This window comes from Mus caroli, unplaced genomic scaffold, assembly GCF_978045245.1.
Source record: "Mus caroli unplaced genomic scaffold, Mus_caroli_1 scaffold_9, whole genome shotgun sequence".
Lineage (NCBI taxonomy): Eukaryota > Metazoa > Chordata > Mammalia > Rodentia > Muridae > Mus > Mus caroli.
In genome coordinates this window covers 60,561,086-60,577,729 of record NW_028227264.1, presented here as the reverse complement: position 1 = coordinate 60,577,729, position 16,644 = coordinate 60,561,086, and the positions used below count along the sequence as shown (strand labels likewise).

General features: G+C 47.6%; 1 protein-coding gene across 3 annotated transcripts in view; it reads left to right on the top strand.

Annotated features, from left to right (window-relative positions):
- Positions 1-659: 659 nt before the first annotated feature.
- The window catches only part of Hk1 (hexokinase 1), a 108,625-nt gene continuing 92,640 nt past the window's right edge, over positions 660-16,644 (top strand). The window contains exons 1-2 of one of the 3 annotated variants that reach the window (XM_085842838.1): positions 660-764; positions 11,856-11,901. Coding sequence is in view for 1 of the 3 variants with exons in the window: in XM_085842836.1 (XP_085698962.1) it covers positions 14,684-14,771 (88 nt within the window). In the remaining 2 variants the exon portion in view is untranslated. Of the gene's footprint in view, positions 765-11,855; positions 12,037-14,655; positions 14,772-16,644 lie in introns of those variants that run through there. The other 2 variants (XM_085842837.1, XM_085842836.1) reach the window with 2 other exon arrangements.

The window sequence follows — 16,644 nt, the reverse complement described above, 5'->3', positions numbered from 1 at the left end:
GGTGGTGAGCACACCTAAAGGCTCCCTCGTGGGCACTTCCTGTAAGTCTTTTTGAGACAGTCAAGGTTGCCCTGGAATTGTGTTTGCCTCCTGATGGTTCTCCTCCCAACCTTACTGGGCCCTGAAGAAATCTCACTAGGTTTTATCGTTTTTTTTTTTTTCAATTTATTTATTTATTTTTATTTTACATACATTGGTGTTTTACCTGCACATGTGATGGAGTAGGATCCCCCAGTATAGGAGTTACAGACAGCTGTGAACCACCGTGTGGTTGCTGGGAATTAACCTCTGTCCTCTGGAAGAGCAGCCAGTGCTCTAACTGCTGAGCCAGCTCCCCAGCCCACTAGGTTTCATCTTAATTAGCTGGGAACCTGGCTGTTCTTGTAACCTCTCCTCAGTTCTTCCTGAGTACCACACCCTCAGCTCTCTATCCCACTTCCCTCTGAGTCTGCGGCATCCTTTTGGGATAGATGATCTGGCTCACAGGTTTAGCCTGCTGTACCACCATGGTCTCTCAGCATGTGTAAGCAGGTTTGAGGCGGTTATCCAACCTTCTTGACTAGTTCTGAAAAGGAGTCCCTAGGTATCTAGGTCCCCTTAGCCACTGTAACCAGTTGATGACATCATAGAGTTTGAGGCAGAACAGGAACTCCAGAGAGGGCAAACATCCATTCTGTGACTGCAGGAGTCCCTGAAACACCTGGGACCATGGAGGGCCCCCCTCTTCTCAAGGCTTGCTAGGTTAGACCAGTAACTACATCAAGGTAAAGTGTCTTCGGGGGAAGCTCATAGTCTGTCTTCTTTAGACAATAAGCTGGGGATGGAGCTCCATTGGTAGAGAGCCTGCCTAGCATGGTCAAAGGTGTGGGTTTGGTCCCTAGCACTGCATAAACTCAGAATGGCGATACTGATCCTCAAATTCCAGCCCTCGGGAGGAGAATTCAGGTCATCCTTGGTTATAAATGAGTTAAAAACCAGCCTCAATACATTTAATCCCGTTCCATATACAATGAAAACAGCCTTGGCCTTGTGGAGCAAGAAGTAGGTAGATCTCTGTGAATTTGAGGCCACCTTGGGCTATGTAATGAGGTTCAGTCTCAGCAATCAAAGAAAAGAGTTTCTTTTCTACGTTTTAGAGCCCTGTACTTCCTTTTTCTTGGTGCCCCTTATAGAGTGAGCTGATAGGTAAAAATGTGAGAAGTAGATTTCTCCATCCCTGATTTTCCAGAACATGTGGCCTGATTCATCGTCCCGTTCAGAAACAATTTGCTTCTGGCCACGGGCAAGAGGGGATCTCATTGGGAATGAGGACTGGGTTCTCCTCCTCCGTGCTCCTGGTGGTCCCCAGAGCCAGCTCTGGCAGTGGGCAGTGGGCAGCCCTCGTTCTCTGAAGAAACCGATGAGTGAAGGGAGCCTCGCAAGTGAATGAACTTACTGCTTCTGTCTGACTTTCTCCATTCATCTGTCTCACCCGGTGAGACCCAAGCTTTACACACACAGTAGGTCCTCTATTAGGTGATGGTTCAATTGGTGCAGAGACCCAAGGTAATATGCTGCCATTGTGCCATGTTAGAGTTCACAGGAAAGAGAAAGGTAAGTTTGTATCCATAAGGCAACAGAGGAAAGAAGGACCAGATGGCGGCAGACTGTAGCTTCCTTCCTTTAGATCCTAAGAGTGTGTGTTCCTGTGCCCATGTACACCATGGACCATTGGGGTAAGGGCCTGAAATGTATCTTGTCTGAGAAAAGTGTTAAGGGTATGAAATGCATAGGAGTACTGAGGGTATTATAAAATGGCTCTTAAGTAGCGCTAAGACTGAGGAGGCATGCCTGTAATTCTCATACTTGCAAGGCTGAGGCAAGGGGCACAAGTTCAAGATTCGTCTGGGCCACATAGAGAGTCTAGCCTAGACTACATAGAGAGTCTAGCCTAGACTACATAGTGAACGTCTGTCTCAAACCCCTACTATACCTGCCCAAAAGGAGGAAGCGGTAACAGTCATACATATAAGTATTAATTCATCATATAATAAGCACTAACAGAGCCAAATACTAATCATAATGTTGAAGCCCTCCTGGATGGAAACCTCATTTTGAGACATTTACAACAATCTCAATAAAAATATCTCTGTAGCTTCTGGGCCAGTGTGATGGCTCAGTGGGTTAAGGCACTTGTGGCTAAGCTTGGCAACCTGAACATGGAAGAAGAGAACTGACTCCCAAAAGTTGTCCTCTGACCTCCACATGCACGAGGGGACGTGTGCTACCCACCCCATTAACATAAAAATAAAATTTAAAAGAAGTCTGTGGTTGCTGTTGACAATGAAGGCACAGGCGCCACTGACCCTACTGTGGCTCTCGCTCCTAGAGACATTTAGAAGTTCCTCTTTGTCTATGAGAGTTCACAATGTAAGAGACATTTCCCACTAGACCTCTCGCTAGTGGCCGGGGCTCTTCATTTCTGCAGGCTGTGAGGAATGTATGCTATTTTATTCAAATAGCTTCAACCTCCGTCTTGTCTTCCTGACGCTCTCACCATCCTGATGCTGGATCTTCTGCTTCTGCCTTCCCTGCTGTTGAACGTTAAGCTCGTGTATTTATCTTGCCTTCTTGTCCACTTACTAGGGGGGCAGTAGAATCTCCCAGCTAAGCAGCCTCTTCCCGGTCTTAAATCTAACCAGTGGTTATCTATCTATCCCACGTTTGATCTTCTGTAGTCTAAACTTTATCTTTTACAATATTAATAATTCTTTAAAAATTTCATCCGGTGTATTTTGATCCTATTCATTCAAACCAGGAGTTCATGAGCACAGTGGTCCTGTAAACAGAATCTTTTAAAGAAAAAACAAAACAAAACAGTTTCTGAAGCCAAGGATAGTGGTTCACATCTGTAATCTCAGCACATGGAAAACGGAGTCAGGGGACTCAGGTGTTCAAAGCCAGCCTCAGGTAAAGAGTGAGTTTGACACTAGCCTGGGCTACCTGAGACTCTGTCGAGAGAGAGAGAGAGAGAGAGAGAGAGAGAGAGAGAGAGAGAGAGAGAGAGAGAGAGAGAGAGAGAGGAGAGAGAGATTTAAAAAGAAATTAAAATTTGAAGTCTATTTTATTATTCTGTATATTCATATTCTAACAAAGAAACTAAACCTTACCAAAATATGGTTCTGTGTTTTTATTATTTTTCAATGAACAATTTCACATGTTTTTTATTAGTTCTCTGTGACCTATTTTATGTATTTCTAGTTCTTCCTCTGATTCAGCTCTTACTTTGCATATATACCTTCCTCCCCGCTCTGTCTAGTGTCCCTGCCATCCCTCTTTGACACCCTCTGTTGGTCTCCTGTGCTGTTTCTGCTAGAAGTCACATTTCCCAGTTTGTTGACATTCTTTTCGGGTAGCTTTCTTCCTCAGATGTCTGGTGACTTTTGTCCTGTAAGCTTTTCACCCACGGGTCACCCACTGCTGTATCCTGGAATGTTCTGGGTTGGGGCCACTTTAGTCTGAGTCATTCTGATGAAATGAGAAAGGAGGTAACCTTGAAAGCAGAGTCCTGGGCAGCCCAAGTCCTTAGGGAAGCCCTCCGGCCAACCCACCTAGCCTGGTCTACAAGTCCTCAGGGAAGCCCTCTGGCCAACTCGCCAAGCCTGGTCTACTGGATGTGAATTAGAGCCATGTGGGAGGAAGAACCTTCAACTGAGAATTTGCTTCTATCGGGTGGACTGGTAGGCAGGTCCTCAGGATGTTGTCTTGATTAATGATTGACGTGAAGACCTAGCTCATTGTGGGCAGTGCCACCCCTGGGCTGGTGGTCTTTGGTTGTATAAGAATGCCAGCTGAGCAAGCCCTGAGGAGCAAACCAGGATGCAGCATTCTTCTGAGGTCTCTTCAGTTCCCACCTTGACTTCCTGCTGACTTCCCTCGATGGGGTTGGTGATGGATGGTGTCCTGAGTGTAAGCCAGATAAGCCTTTGCCTCCTCACCCCAAGTCACTTTAGGTCATAGTGTCTATCACAGTGATACAAAGTCAACTGGGACAAGCCTCAGGACCCCTGGGCAGGCTTTTAGGAGTTGGCCTTCAGTGTGTTTGGAATCAGTAGCCATGGGAGCGTATATCAGTGTCAAGGCTGCCCACTCCGAGGGGCTGGTGAGTGAGTGAGCTAGTAGGCTCTGTGAGCCCACTAGCTTTCTCAGCTCCTTGCTTACCAGAGCCTCGCTGTGCTTAGAACCCACTGACACCTGTGCTGGTCTTGAAGCCCGGAGGTTCTCTCAACAGTAGAGGGGCGGGCAGCAATTGTCTTGGGCCCCTCATACAGAGGTGCAGAGTTAATTCATGGTGGAGATGATGCTAGACCATTGCTGTCTACAGAGCAGAGGATACCCCCTCCCCCAGCCCAGAAGCAAAATTTCAATCTACCTCCATGATTTTTACCTACAGAAAAGACTATTTTGTGGGGTGCAGTTGGTACACAGAGAGGGGACTTTATTTTACACATTGTCCTTGGCTTGACAATAAGCCTTACTATCACCTCACACACACACACACACACCTGCACATATGTTGGTCTTCATGTGGGTCCCCCAACAACTGTCGTGAGCACTAACCCTGCCTCTGTGCTTGCCTGTGGATTCGTTCCCCTAACTGCTCTGCCTTGCCTGGCCTCAGTGGGAGAGGATGTGCTAGTCCTGCAGTGACTTGATGTGCCAGGGTGGGGTAATACCTAGAGGGGGCTCCCCTTTCTCAGAGGAGGAGGGGAGGAGGGATGAGGGGAGGATCTATGTAAGGGGGTACTGGGAGGAAGAGGTGGACTGATACCAGGATGTAAAATGCAGTTTTAAAGTGAATTTTTAAAAAGTTTTTAAAACCTCTACTTTTCTTAACAGAACAGCATGGCTAACCATTAGGATGCATGCTAATTTTTTTTTTTTTTTTTGCATTTTATATAACCCCTTATAAGTAGAGACATAACCCTGGTTTCCAGGTACCTCAGTATTGATGAAAATCACCTATGCTATAGTAACTGTAGAGAGGAATAGTGGGCACTCTGGGGTGAGCCTGGCATGGGCTTAAAGCAGAGGACAAAGGACAGTTTCCGGGGAAAGCAACAGGTCATTCATTCGAGCCCCAGGTCAGACTCAGCATCTTCTTGGATCCAACACACTGCCAGTCTCACACCCAGAACACCCGTCACTCACATAATGGCTGCCTTGAGTGTTCTGCTTTTAATCTGCTTTGTTTGAAATTCTGTGAGGGCCTTGTGGCTCTGTTCTGGCCATCTTCTGACTTCTCATAGCCTTTCCCTCCAGAGCCGGAATGCAACTGATGCTAAACCAGATCAGAAATCCACCTTCTCTGTCCAAGACCAATGAAGCAACATAGTCGGTCTCTGGCCATGATTCTGCTCTGTCTTGGTCTCTGCGTGTGCTTCTGAGCTCAGGGAGTGCCTGAGGCTAAGGCGCTGGACTGCCCTGGGATGAAAGCTTGGATCTGAACTGTTAGACAGTGTCTGGGATTGTGCACAAAAGAGAATTGAATTGTAGATCAGCTGGGGAACCAGTGAGACAGCCCAGCGGCCCTTGGCCTCCAGGGCTGGACGCCTGTGGGAGCGCATAGCTGGCATTTCTGTTAAGCGTGAGATTAGGAAGTCTTTTTGCTTCCTCTGTGAAGTGCTTGGATTCAATGACTTGAGGTAGGATGGGAGATTTTGAGTTTGCTTCGTTTGGTGAAAGCAAAGCAGATTTGGCTTGAGTGGTCCAAGGACCTGGGGAGAGGAGGGCTCTGTCTGGCGCTCAGTGAAGCAGGTTTGAGAGCAGGTGGTCACCTTTTGGCAACAGCAAGAATGTGGAAGAAGCCGTGACTACGGTTTTGGAAGAGGGGTTCCTACTGGACTCTCCAGACATCATCTTGATTTGAGAAGTCTCCAAGCAGCATTTCATAGTAAGTTCTGAGGTTTGCCTCTGGCCAGGGTTGTGTCAGGAACACTAAAGGCAGTGGTTCTCAACCTGTGGGTCTCGAGGCCTCTTCAGGAGTTGCATATTAGATACCCTGCAGGTATTTACATGACGGTCCTTAACAGTAGCAAAATGACAGTTATGAAGTAGCCATGAAAACGATTTTATGGTTGGGGGTCACCACGACCTGTATTAAAGGGCCGCAGCCTTAGGAAGGTTGAGAACTGTTGCCTTAGGGGCTGGCATCTCCTCTGGAGGGTGGCACCCAGAGAATACCCACAGGAGCTGCTGCTGGGATGGTGACACTGAGAGGGAGGCCTGCCCTGGGATTCTTACAGAGCTTCAGGCAAGCTCTCTCTGATATGAGATACTCGGCTCTCCACCTCGGGTTCATGTCTCAGACGACATTCAGGCGGGTCCAGTGAGATAGCCACGTGGGTAAGCGTGCTTGCAGTCAAGCCTGACGACCTGAGTTTGATTCCTGGAGCCCACTCCCACAAGTTGTCTTTTGACTTTCACGTGTGCACTATGCGCAAGTATGTTCACGTGTACACACACACACACACACACACACACACAAATGCCAAAGAAAATTCAGTTTACAAACTCTCCTTAAGGCCAGGTCCTGATTCCAGTACTCGAGAGTCAGAGGCAGGCAGATCTCTCTGAGTTCGAGGCCAGCCTGGTCTACATAGTGAGTTCCAGGACAGCCAGGGCTACACAGAGAGACCCTGCTTTTGTCTTGAAAAGACATCTCCTTGACTTACACTTGCATGCTATCCTGACATCTCTTTGTTATATTCTATTGTTTATGTTCTGTGTCTGTGCTGCAGATGTAGGGGTCAGAAGATAATTTGAATACATCCTCTCCTTCCACCATGTGCGTTCTGAGCTCCTTATCTACTGAGCCATCTTGCCAGCCCTAGAGAGAACTATTTTTTAAGATTTTTAGAAAATTTTTATGTGTTTGGGTATTTTGCCTTCAAATATGTCTATATACCACACGTGTGCAGTATCTGTGCAGGTCAGAAGAGAGTATATTTTGTTTTTTGTTTTGTTTTGTTTTGTTTTGTTTTGTTTTGTTTTGTTTTGTTTTGTTTTTAATCAAGGTTCACCTGGCCCCTGCTCAAAGAAAGGCATCTGAGGAAAACTCTGGCCCAGTTCCAGCCGCCTCCTCCAGGAAGCCTTGCAGGATTAGCTTGGGGGTCCCTAGTCTCTTCAGGACAGCTGCCACTTGCAGCTGGCCCCTGTGACTTGTGGGATTTCTTAGCATCTCTCCTGCAGGCTGTAAGCTCTATGAAAACTTGACTTTAGAAAAGCAGAGAACAGCCGGGTGTGGTGGCGCACGCCTTTAATCCCAGCACTTGGGAGGCAGAGGCAGGCGGATTTCTGAGTTTGAGGTTAGCCTGGTCTACAGAGTGAGTTCCAGGACAGCCAGGACTACACAGAGAAACCCTGTCTCGGAAAAAAAAAAATAGAAAAGCAGAGAAGTAGGGTGGCTGGGGGAAGAACAGGGTCACCCCCCAGACCAGTGTAGAACAGAATGAGATAACAATAGCCCTTGTCCCCACTGAGCAGGGGGAGAGTAAGGCAGATGCAGGAAGGAGGGGTCTGAAGCACTCTCTAGCGCATCTGGTTCTCCTGACGCCCTGAGCGCAGTCTTCCTGACCATGGCTTTACAGGCTCCATTATGGCCATTAACATGGACACTTAAAAAAAAAATCTTTGTGTGAGTGGTGCAAATGGGGGCCACACATGTCCAGGCCATGGGGCGAGGTCAGAGGACAATCTTAGCCCCCATCTTCTATCTCCTTTGTCACTGTGTACTGCAGGCCAGGTGGCCCAGGGTCTTCTCTTATTTTCATTTCCATCCCTCTGTGGGAACACTGTAATGGGAGACGGTCACTATTGTGTGGGTCTTTTACATGGGTTCTAGGGATCCCAACCTGGTTCTAACGCTTATGTGATAACTGCTCTACCCACTTAGTCACCTCCCAGCCCAAACCTGAACATTCCGTGCTTTGATAGCTGGGGACGTGGCTTGATTGGTACAGTGCTTGCCTCCATGCACAAAGCCCTCGTATGTTTGTTGTCCAGCACATAGGAGGTAGAGGCGGAAGGAACCTAAGTTCAAGGTCATCCTGATGGCATAAGTGAGTTCAGGGCCACACTGATGGTCTTGTCACTGATATAGTGCAGTGAAGAGACACCATGACCAAGGAAACACTTATAAAATTGGGGTTGGCTTACAGTTTCATTATTAGCATGGCAGAAGGCATGGCAGCATGCAGGCATGGTGCTAGAGAATGAGCCAAGAGCATTATATCCTGATCTGAAAGAGAGAGAGAGAGAGAGAGAGAGAGAGAGAGAGAGAGAGAGAGAGATTGAGAGAGCACACTTGGGCCTGGCATGGGCTTTTGAAATCTCTAAGACACCCCCAGTGACATCTTTTCTCCAATAAGGCCACAACTCCTAATCCTTCTAATCCTTTCAAATAGCATCACTCCCTGGTGACCAAGCATTCAACTATATGAGCCTCCGGGGTCTGCTCTCATTCAAACCACCATATTCCGCTCCCTGGCCCCCATAGGCTTGTAGCCATAACACAATGAAAAATGCATTCAGTCTAACTTTTGTAGGACCCCAAATATGGGGACCCTCACTCTAGTCCAGGGACAGGAAGCACCCACAAACACAAGAATCCTCTCTTGTTGCAAGACACACGAGGCTTTATTGGCAGAGCTCTGGGCCGACAGGTACCTCACACAGGAGGCAGGGGAGTCGACCATGAGGCTCAGAAGCTAGGGGTTTTTAAAGAAGCAAAGGGTTAGGAGTACAAGGAATTTTGACAAAGACACAGGATTGGTTCATTAACATTAAGATTACATGTCAGCAAAAAGGGGCATCAGAACTTTGTTCCGGTGGGCTTGGGGCTTATCTTTGTTCACATAACAACCAGTTGATGTATGACTTTACCCAGTGCCAAGGGGTAATAGACAGAGGGGAGGTTCCGGCCAGATGGTGTGGACTTTAGACAAGATGACCCTGCCTGTCCTCGGATTGAGGGGAGATTCCGGCCAGATGGTGTTGGCTTAGATAATGTAGCCCTATTTGTCCTTGAATACCTTTTCATCTTTACAGCCAAAATGTTCTTAGGAATGCCTTAACAACAGCCCTGCCCTGGCATGCCTGGGGGCTGTTCTGCTTTGTTCTCAGTCCCAGGACAACTCACAAGTTACAATATTTCATCTTCCTTCACTTTAAAAGTCTCTCTAGTCTATCACAGTCTCAACCAGGTTGGAAAGCTCCAAGTTCAAAGTCTTTCCTGAGACTCATGGAGATCTCTTAACTGTCATCCCCAGTAAAATCAAAAAAGCAGAGCACGTACTTCCGACATACAGTGGCACAGAATACACATTACCATTCTGAAAGGGAGGAAAGGGAGAAGCGCTGTGAGGAAATACTGGACCAAAGCAAGACAGGAAAAAACGCAGCTGACAAACTTCAAACTCTGTGTCTCCATGATGGATGTTAAAGCACTTTCAGCTTCGTTGACTAGACTACTTCTCTGTCTTGGGCTATTTTCACTCTGTTAGCAGCTTTTGTTGGCAGGTATCTCCTGACTCTGGCATCTCCAACATCTTGGGATCTCCAAGGCGACCCAGGCTTCACCTTGACAGCTTCTCGCAATGGCCTCGCTGGGTCTCCATATACTCTCCTGACACATGCCTGGCCTCCAGGGATTCTCCTTGCTCTTGGGGGGAAATTCTGTGATCCTTTCTTCTGTCTTTGACTCTAAAGTCAGAATCACATGGGCAAAGCTGCCAAGTTCTGCTGCTTGCTGGGGCTGGGAACCTGTACCTCTTGTTCTATTTCATCTTGGCCAGCGTTCTACTATTGATGTCTCCTTCACTGCCTATACTTTCCCTAATTCCTTTTCACAGGTTAGCTGGGCGGGGTCTTGCCTGAGGTCACCACGCCCTTTATTCTATTTACATCCATTGGGCTTTTCATTAAACTTTATTTCCTTGCTCACTGGACTTGGCTCCATTACATTTCCTGGTGGTCCTTTTCTTCTCAACCGAACACTTTGTATTTTCTTTTGTCCGCCTTGCTCCTTTTCATAGTGACCACTGATAGCCACATGACAGAATCAACACTAGGCTGTGTTGAAATTTCCTCTGCCAATACCATTTATCCAACACACACACACACACACACACACACACACACACACACACACCCTGGTTCAATTTTTCCTCAGGTAGATTTTTAGGATAAGGGCAAAAAGCATCTTCATTCTTGGCCAAAATATCACAAGACCATTAATATTCTTTCCCTCTGAAACCTCTTGAGCTGGGCCCACAATGCTCTACCGGTTTTGCTCCTACTAGAATGCCCCGCCCCTTACAAAGTGTTCAGCTGCTTTTCTAGTCCAGAGTCTCAACGACTTCTGTATTCTTCCAACAAACAGCATGGTCAGGCCTGTCACAGCAATACTCCATTCCCTGGTACCAACTTCTGTCTTGCTTCACACCATTCTATTGCTGTGAAGAGACGAGACCAGGACAACTCTTATAAAATAAAGCACTTAACTGGGGGCTTGTTTGCAGTTTGAGGCTTAGTCCATTATCATTGAAAGCAAAAAGAAATAAAAACGGAAAGGACATGACTGTCCTAGATATAGTGGAGGAGAAAGTTTTACTGTAGATCAAAGGGAGAGTGTGGGCAGAGGCGGGAACATCTGGGAGGGTCCAGAGTGGGCATGACCAGGCTGGGCTGGGCCAGGTAGAGAGAGGGGGAAGAATAAAGAGAGGGAGACACGGGGACCAGGTGCATCAGCCGAAAGAGCAAAGGTACCAAAGGAGCTGGTAACCAAAATGGCTAGCTTATATAGAGAAGAGCCTCTGGGGGGAAGGGCAGCCCAACCTCTGGAGTTTGGGGATGGATAGGGAATGGGGTGTGCCATCCATACCCTGTAACAGGTAGGGGCTGAGGAATATTATGAGAACATGGCAGCTCAAGCCATTTGTCCCAGGGTTTGAGACTTAACAGCAGGGAGTATGGTGGCAGCAGACAGGGATGGTGCTGGAGAAGTTGCTAAGAACACTAACTTAAGCACAGAGAGAGGCGGGAGGGAGGGAGGGAGGGAGGGAGGCAGAGAGAGAGAGAGAGAGAGAGAGAGAGAGAGAGAGAGAGAGAGAGAGAGAGAGAGAGAGAGAGAGAGAGAGAGAGAGTCTGGGCCTGTCCTGCACTTTTGAAACCTTAAGCCCACCCCCAGTGACACACTTCCTCCAAAAAGGTCACAAGACCTAATCCTTCTAATCCTTTCAAACAGTGCCACTCCCAGTGACTGCGCATTCAAATACACGAGGATATCAGGGACATTATTCAAAGCGCCAAACTGGGCTACAGACAAATACAAATAACACCTCAGTTAGTCTTTATTTGCTCTGAGCTTCTCACCAGCTCTGAGCCTCAGAAGGAGGAATTAGAGAGGAAGGGACTGAGTTCTTCCATGAACAGGTGAATTGATTTCTTTGAGCTCCAGCTTCCCCATGGGAGAATGATCCTCGGGTCCCCTGGTATTGGGAAGCTTCCAGGCAGCCATAGAAGCCATCCTTAGTGCAGTCCCTGGCGTCCCTTATTGTCACCTTCATGGCTAATATAATCGTCTCCATTGTCCCTGCTCTCTTATCCAAGATTTCTGTGAGGCTCCAGTAGGACAGACTACCTGGTGACCATCCGGGTATAGTAGATATGTTATATGGTCTACTCTCAGAATGTAAGGACATTAAGATCCAAAGGGGACAAAGGGCAAGGCCCACATGATAGCCAGGACTGATGCTTTCCTATTCATGGGATGTTGAGTGCCTCAACCTGATTCTCCTGTCTCTTTCTGTTCTCAGGACTCCAACCCACCAGCTAGAGACCGTTCCTCAGACACCTGAGAAGGTAGAACTCACCCTATCCCACGTATTTTTCCATCAAGAATCCGGTCACCCAGCAAGGATGGCAAATGCTGTCCTTTGGGGAAAATGGGAGTGAACTCAAGTGAGGGCTGTCAGAGGTGACTCAGGTTTTCCTAAGGCAAGTGCACGGGGACCTGGGCTCGCACTGTACACCACCGTGGGTTTTAAGAGTTCCTGTGACCTTTCACCTCAGGCAGCTTCCTGGGCTCAGTAAGATGAATGGAGAGCAACCTAAACCTCAGCCTTTTAACCCAAGCATCCCACTGAGGCTGCCTAGAGAGTGACACTTTCCCAGAGCGACAGAGTAATTTGAAAGGGACTTATCTCACTGGCTAAGTATCTGGCATGATGAGGCTATTGCCATTTTTTTTAAATATGATTTTTGAAGTGTGGATACTGTACTGACATTGATCACAAGTGAACAACCTGAGAACTCCCCCCAACCCCCCCCCCACACACACACACATGTTTTAGTTAGAGTTTCTATTGCTGTGAAGAGACACCATGACCAAGGCAATTCTTATAAAGGACAACATTGAATTGGGGCTGGCTTACAGGTTCAGAGGTTCAGTCCGTTATCATCAAGGTGGGAACATGGCAGCATCCAGGCAGGCATGGTGCTGGAGAAGGAGCTGAGAGTTCGACATCTTGATCCACAGGCAGCAGAAGGAGACTGTGTGCCACACTGGGCTGAGCTTGAGCATAGGAGACCTCAAAGCCCACCCCCACAGTGACACACTTCCTCCAGTAAGGCCATAGCTACTCCAACAAAGCCACACTTCCTAGTAGCGCCACTCTCTATGGGGCAAGCATTCAAATACAAGTCTATGGGGGGCCATTCCTATTCAAACCAACCACATCCCAGTACCCATTTGCTCTTTTTTTTTTGTATGTGTTGTATGTGTATATTTCTGTGTGTGCAGGTGCACATCTGTGTGTGTGCGTGTATGTGGCATGTGTGCATGTCATGTGTGTGGGGGCTCAAAGACAACCTCAGGTATTATTCCTCAGGAGCATCTGCCTTATGTTTTGAGACAGTTTCTCCCTGAGATCTGAGCTCACCAATCAGGCGAGGCAGGCCGGTCAGCAGCCCCAAGGATCTACCTGCTTCTGCATCTCCAGATCTGACATTGCAAGTGGCTATTTTTCCTTGAGTCCCAGAGATCAAACTGATGTCATCTGTTTGTAAGACAAAATGTTTTACCAACTGTCTCCTTAGCTGTTCTCCTAGCTGACTTCAGAGATAGTATCTCACTATGTAATCTGGGCTGTTCTCAGATCCACCATCCTCCTCCTGCCTCTGCCTCCTTGCTGGTATGGTATGGCCTGGTTTGTCTTTCCCCGCCAGGTCAGTGTCTTAATATTTTTCCAGTTATTGTGAAAGACAACACTGACAAAGGCAACTTCAAGGAAAAATGGTTCATTCTGGCTCACGGTTCAGGCAAGGGCATCCGTAGCAGGATCCTGATGCAGCTGATCTCATCCCATCTACAATCAGGAAGCAGAAGGCAAGAAGAGCATGCTTCTCTTAGCTTCATCGCTCCGTTTTATACAGTCCACGATCCACACCAGGTCCTGCCCTCAGTCCAGATGAGTCTTCCTGCATCAGTTCATTTATGATCATCCCCCACAGGCATGCCCAGAAGCCCATCTCTCAGGTGCTTCTGGGTCCCTCCAACTCAGTATCTGCACTGATGCAGTGCTGTAGAGGGACAAAATGACAAAGACCATGATGGTGAGTGGCAAGTCAGGGTGGCACAGACCTATAACCTCAGACAATTGCAAAGCTGAGGGGAGGGGCTGAGGAGACTCAAGGACTGTGCTGGGATACAGAACTAATCCAAGGCTAGTTTAGGGGGACCCTGTCTTAAACATTTAAATGAATGAATGAATGAATTAATGAAGCTTGGGGATATAGCTCAGTTGTGGAGAACCTTTCTTGCTGGTTGAGGTCCTGGGTTCAATCTGTTGTTAGTACCTGACAGGGTTGGAGAGTTGGGGTGAACAGAAGATCAGCAGGGCATGGAGGGGCGTGGCAAGCCAGAGACAGGCTTCCAGCCCCCTATCAGATCTCAGTCTTGCAATGTAACACCTGTCTGAGCTTGGGAAATGGTCTGAGCTCCGGGAAGACTGCACAAGGGTTGTTGCGAAGGAATGCTTCAGCTCTCTGCATTAATTGGTGAGAGCAGGTTTCCAACCCAAGGGAAGCCAGAGCTGGCAAGGAACGAGGAGCCCAGTCACCAGCAAACCTAGAATGGACCATGGGCTTTGGTGTAACTGGCACAGTGAGAAATCACAATGAGAAGCCTCAGACTCAGATCCCGATCCCAGAAACGAAACTTCACATCTGAAACCCACAATGGTGCCAGGGCCGGATTTTTTGGGATGACACATGCTTGGCTTAGACAGTTGTTTTTGATTCTGTTGGATGGAAGGAAGACATTTCTAGACACCCTCACAGTCCCAGAGAGGACCCTGGGCTTGCAGGACACTTGAAGTGATGGAGAATGTCCACACCCAGCAGGAACTGCTCACACAGATGGCCCAAGCTGCCAGTACGGCAGGCCACAGATACACTCCTCATTTCTGCCTAGCCTCCGGACTCAGCAATCTCCTATGGGAGACCTACTGTCACGGAGGAGCCTCCAACAGATGCCCAGAGCTCCTTCCCCTCCCCCCCCTCATCTCCTGGGTAACAGTTGGTGGTTAGCGGAGGATGAAAGAGAACCAAGCATCATCTTCTAGCTTCTCTGTCAGCTGAACCAATGGGATGGGGAGCACCACTTCTCTCTAGGATGCTGCATGGTCCAGAACAGGCTGGGGAAGCTAGCCCTGTGCCAGAAAGGCAGTCAGGTGTGTGTATGTCTGTCTGTCTATAAGCCTGTCTAGTTGAGAGAGGAGGGCATTTTCTCATAATGACAAAGCTAAACCAGACACGATGCTGGATGTGGTGGCTTGTGTCTGTAATCCAAGCACTTTGGAGGCTGAGGCAGGAGAATTGTCCTGAGTTTGATGCTAGTATGGTTTACATAGTAAGTTCCAGGACAGTCTGGACTACAGAGTAAAATACTCAAAAATAAAAACAAAACAAAAAACAACAAAAACTCATACATTATGCCCAGTATGGTGGCACCCTAGTCTTGGTACTGGGAGTCTAAGGCACAAGAATTACCATGAGATCTGGGCTAGCACATGCTTATGGGTTTGGCTCCATCCCTGCTCTGGGCCAGGTCAGCTACTAGGTCTCATTAGCACAGGCTGCCATAGCCTTTGAGGTCACAGCACTATCTCTGTGTAGAAAGCTGAAGTGAGGACCAGACAAAGCCTTCTCTGAGTGCCGATCTGTAAAACATTCTTAGGCTCTCAGCCCCTAGCTCATGCATTTTAATAATTTTGAGGTTATATGCATTAAAGGCCAGAAGAGGCCAGGTAAGTGGTCTTGGGCTGGGAAATGCACTGCTGATGACTTAAGTTTCACCAGGGGATGATGGGCATTTCCTTTTATGTGCGCGCGTGCACGCATGTGCGTGTGCGTGTGCGTGTGCGTGTGTGTGTGTGTGTGTGTGTGTGTGTGTGCACATTGGGGTGGAGTACAGGTACATGTATACCCACAGAGGCTAGAGGAGGATGGTGGGTGCTCTGTTCTGTCACCCTCTGCCTTACTCCCATGAGATGCATCTCTCATTGAACCTAGAACAAGGCTGGGTGCCAGCATGGGGCAGGGCTCTGCCTTATCCTTCCTCCCCAAGAGAACTGGGGCTACATGCATCTGTCTTTTGTATGTGGGTGCCAGGATTCTAACCTGCATCCTTGTACTCCATAACGGGCATTGTCTAGATTAGAGAGCAGTGATGCTCATGTGCTGTCAACAACTAGAGTCTTTACATGTTCCAGGGATGAGCTGCTGGCTTAGGAGTTGCATTTCAATTTTTTTTTTTGTTTGTTTTGTTTTTTGAGACAGGGTTTCTCTGTAGCTCTGGCTGTCCTGGAACTCACTTTGTAGACCAGGCTGGCCTCAAACTCAGAAATCCGCCTGCCTCTGCCTCCCAAGTGCAGGGATTAAAGGCGTGCGCCACCATGCCTGGCTCAAATTTTTTTTAAGATTTATTTTTTTATGTATATGAGTACACTGTAACTGTACAGATGGCTGTGAGACTTCATCTGGTTGTTGGGAATTGAATTTTTAGGACCTCTGTTTGCTCCTGTCAACTCTGCTCACTCAGTCCCTGCTTGCTCTGGCCCAAAGATTTCTTTATTATTATATATAAGTACACTGTAGCTGACTTCAGACACACCAGAAGAGAGCGTCAGATCTTATTATCAGTGGTTGCTGGGATTTGAATTCAGGACCTTTGAAAGAACAGTCAGTGTTCTTACCCGCTGAACCATCTTGCCAGCCCTGAAATTTAACTTTGGTGATTAAATAAATCAATATTGTCATGATATGGTCCAGCTCCTAAAAGTTACAGTTAAGAGTTATGTAAAATAACAGTTGAGAGTTATTTATTCATTTGGCAATGTTGAGGATTGAACCTAGAGCCTTTGGTGCCTGTAAGGCACGTTCTGCCACTGATCTACACTCTTGCATCCTATTGGGTAAAATGTAGAAACTCATAAAGGGGCTGGAGAGATGACTCAACAGTTAAAAGCATTGGCTGCAGAGGACCCAGGTTCTATCCCCAGCACCCAAAGAAAGGGTGACTCACAACTGTCTGTAACTCCAGTC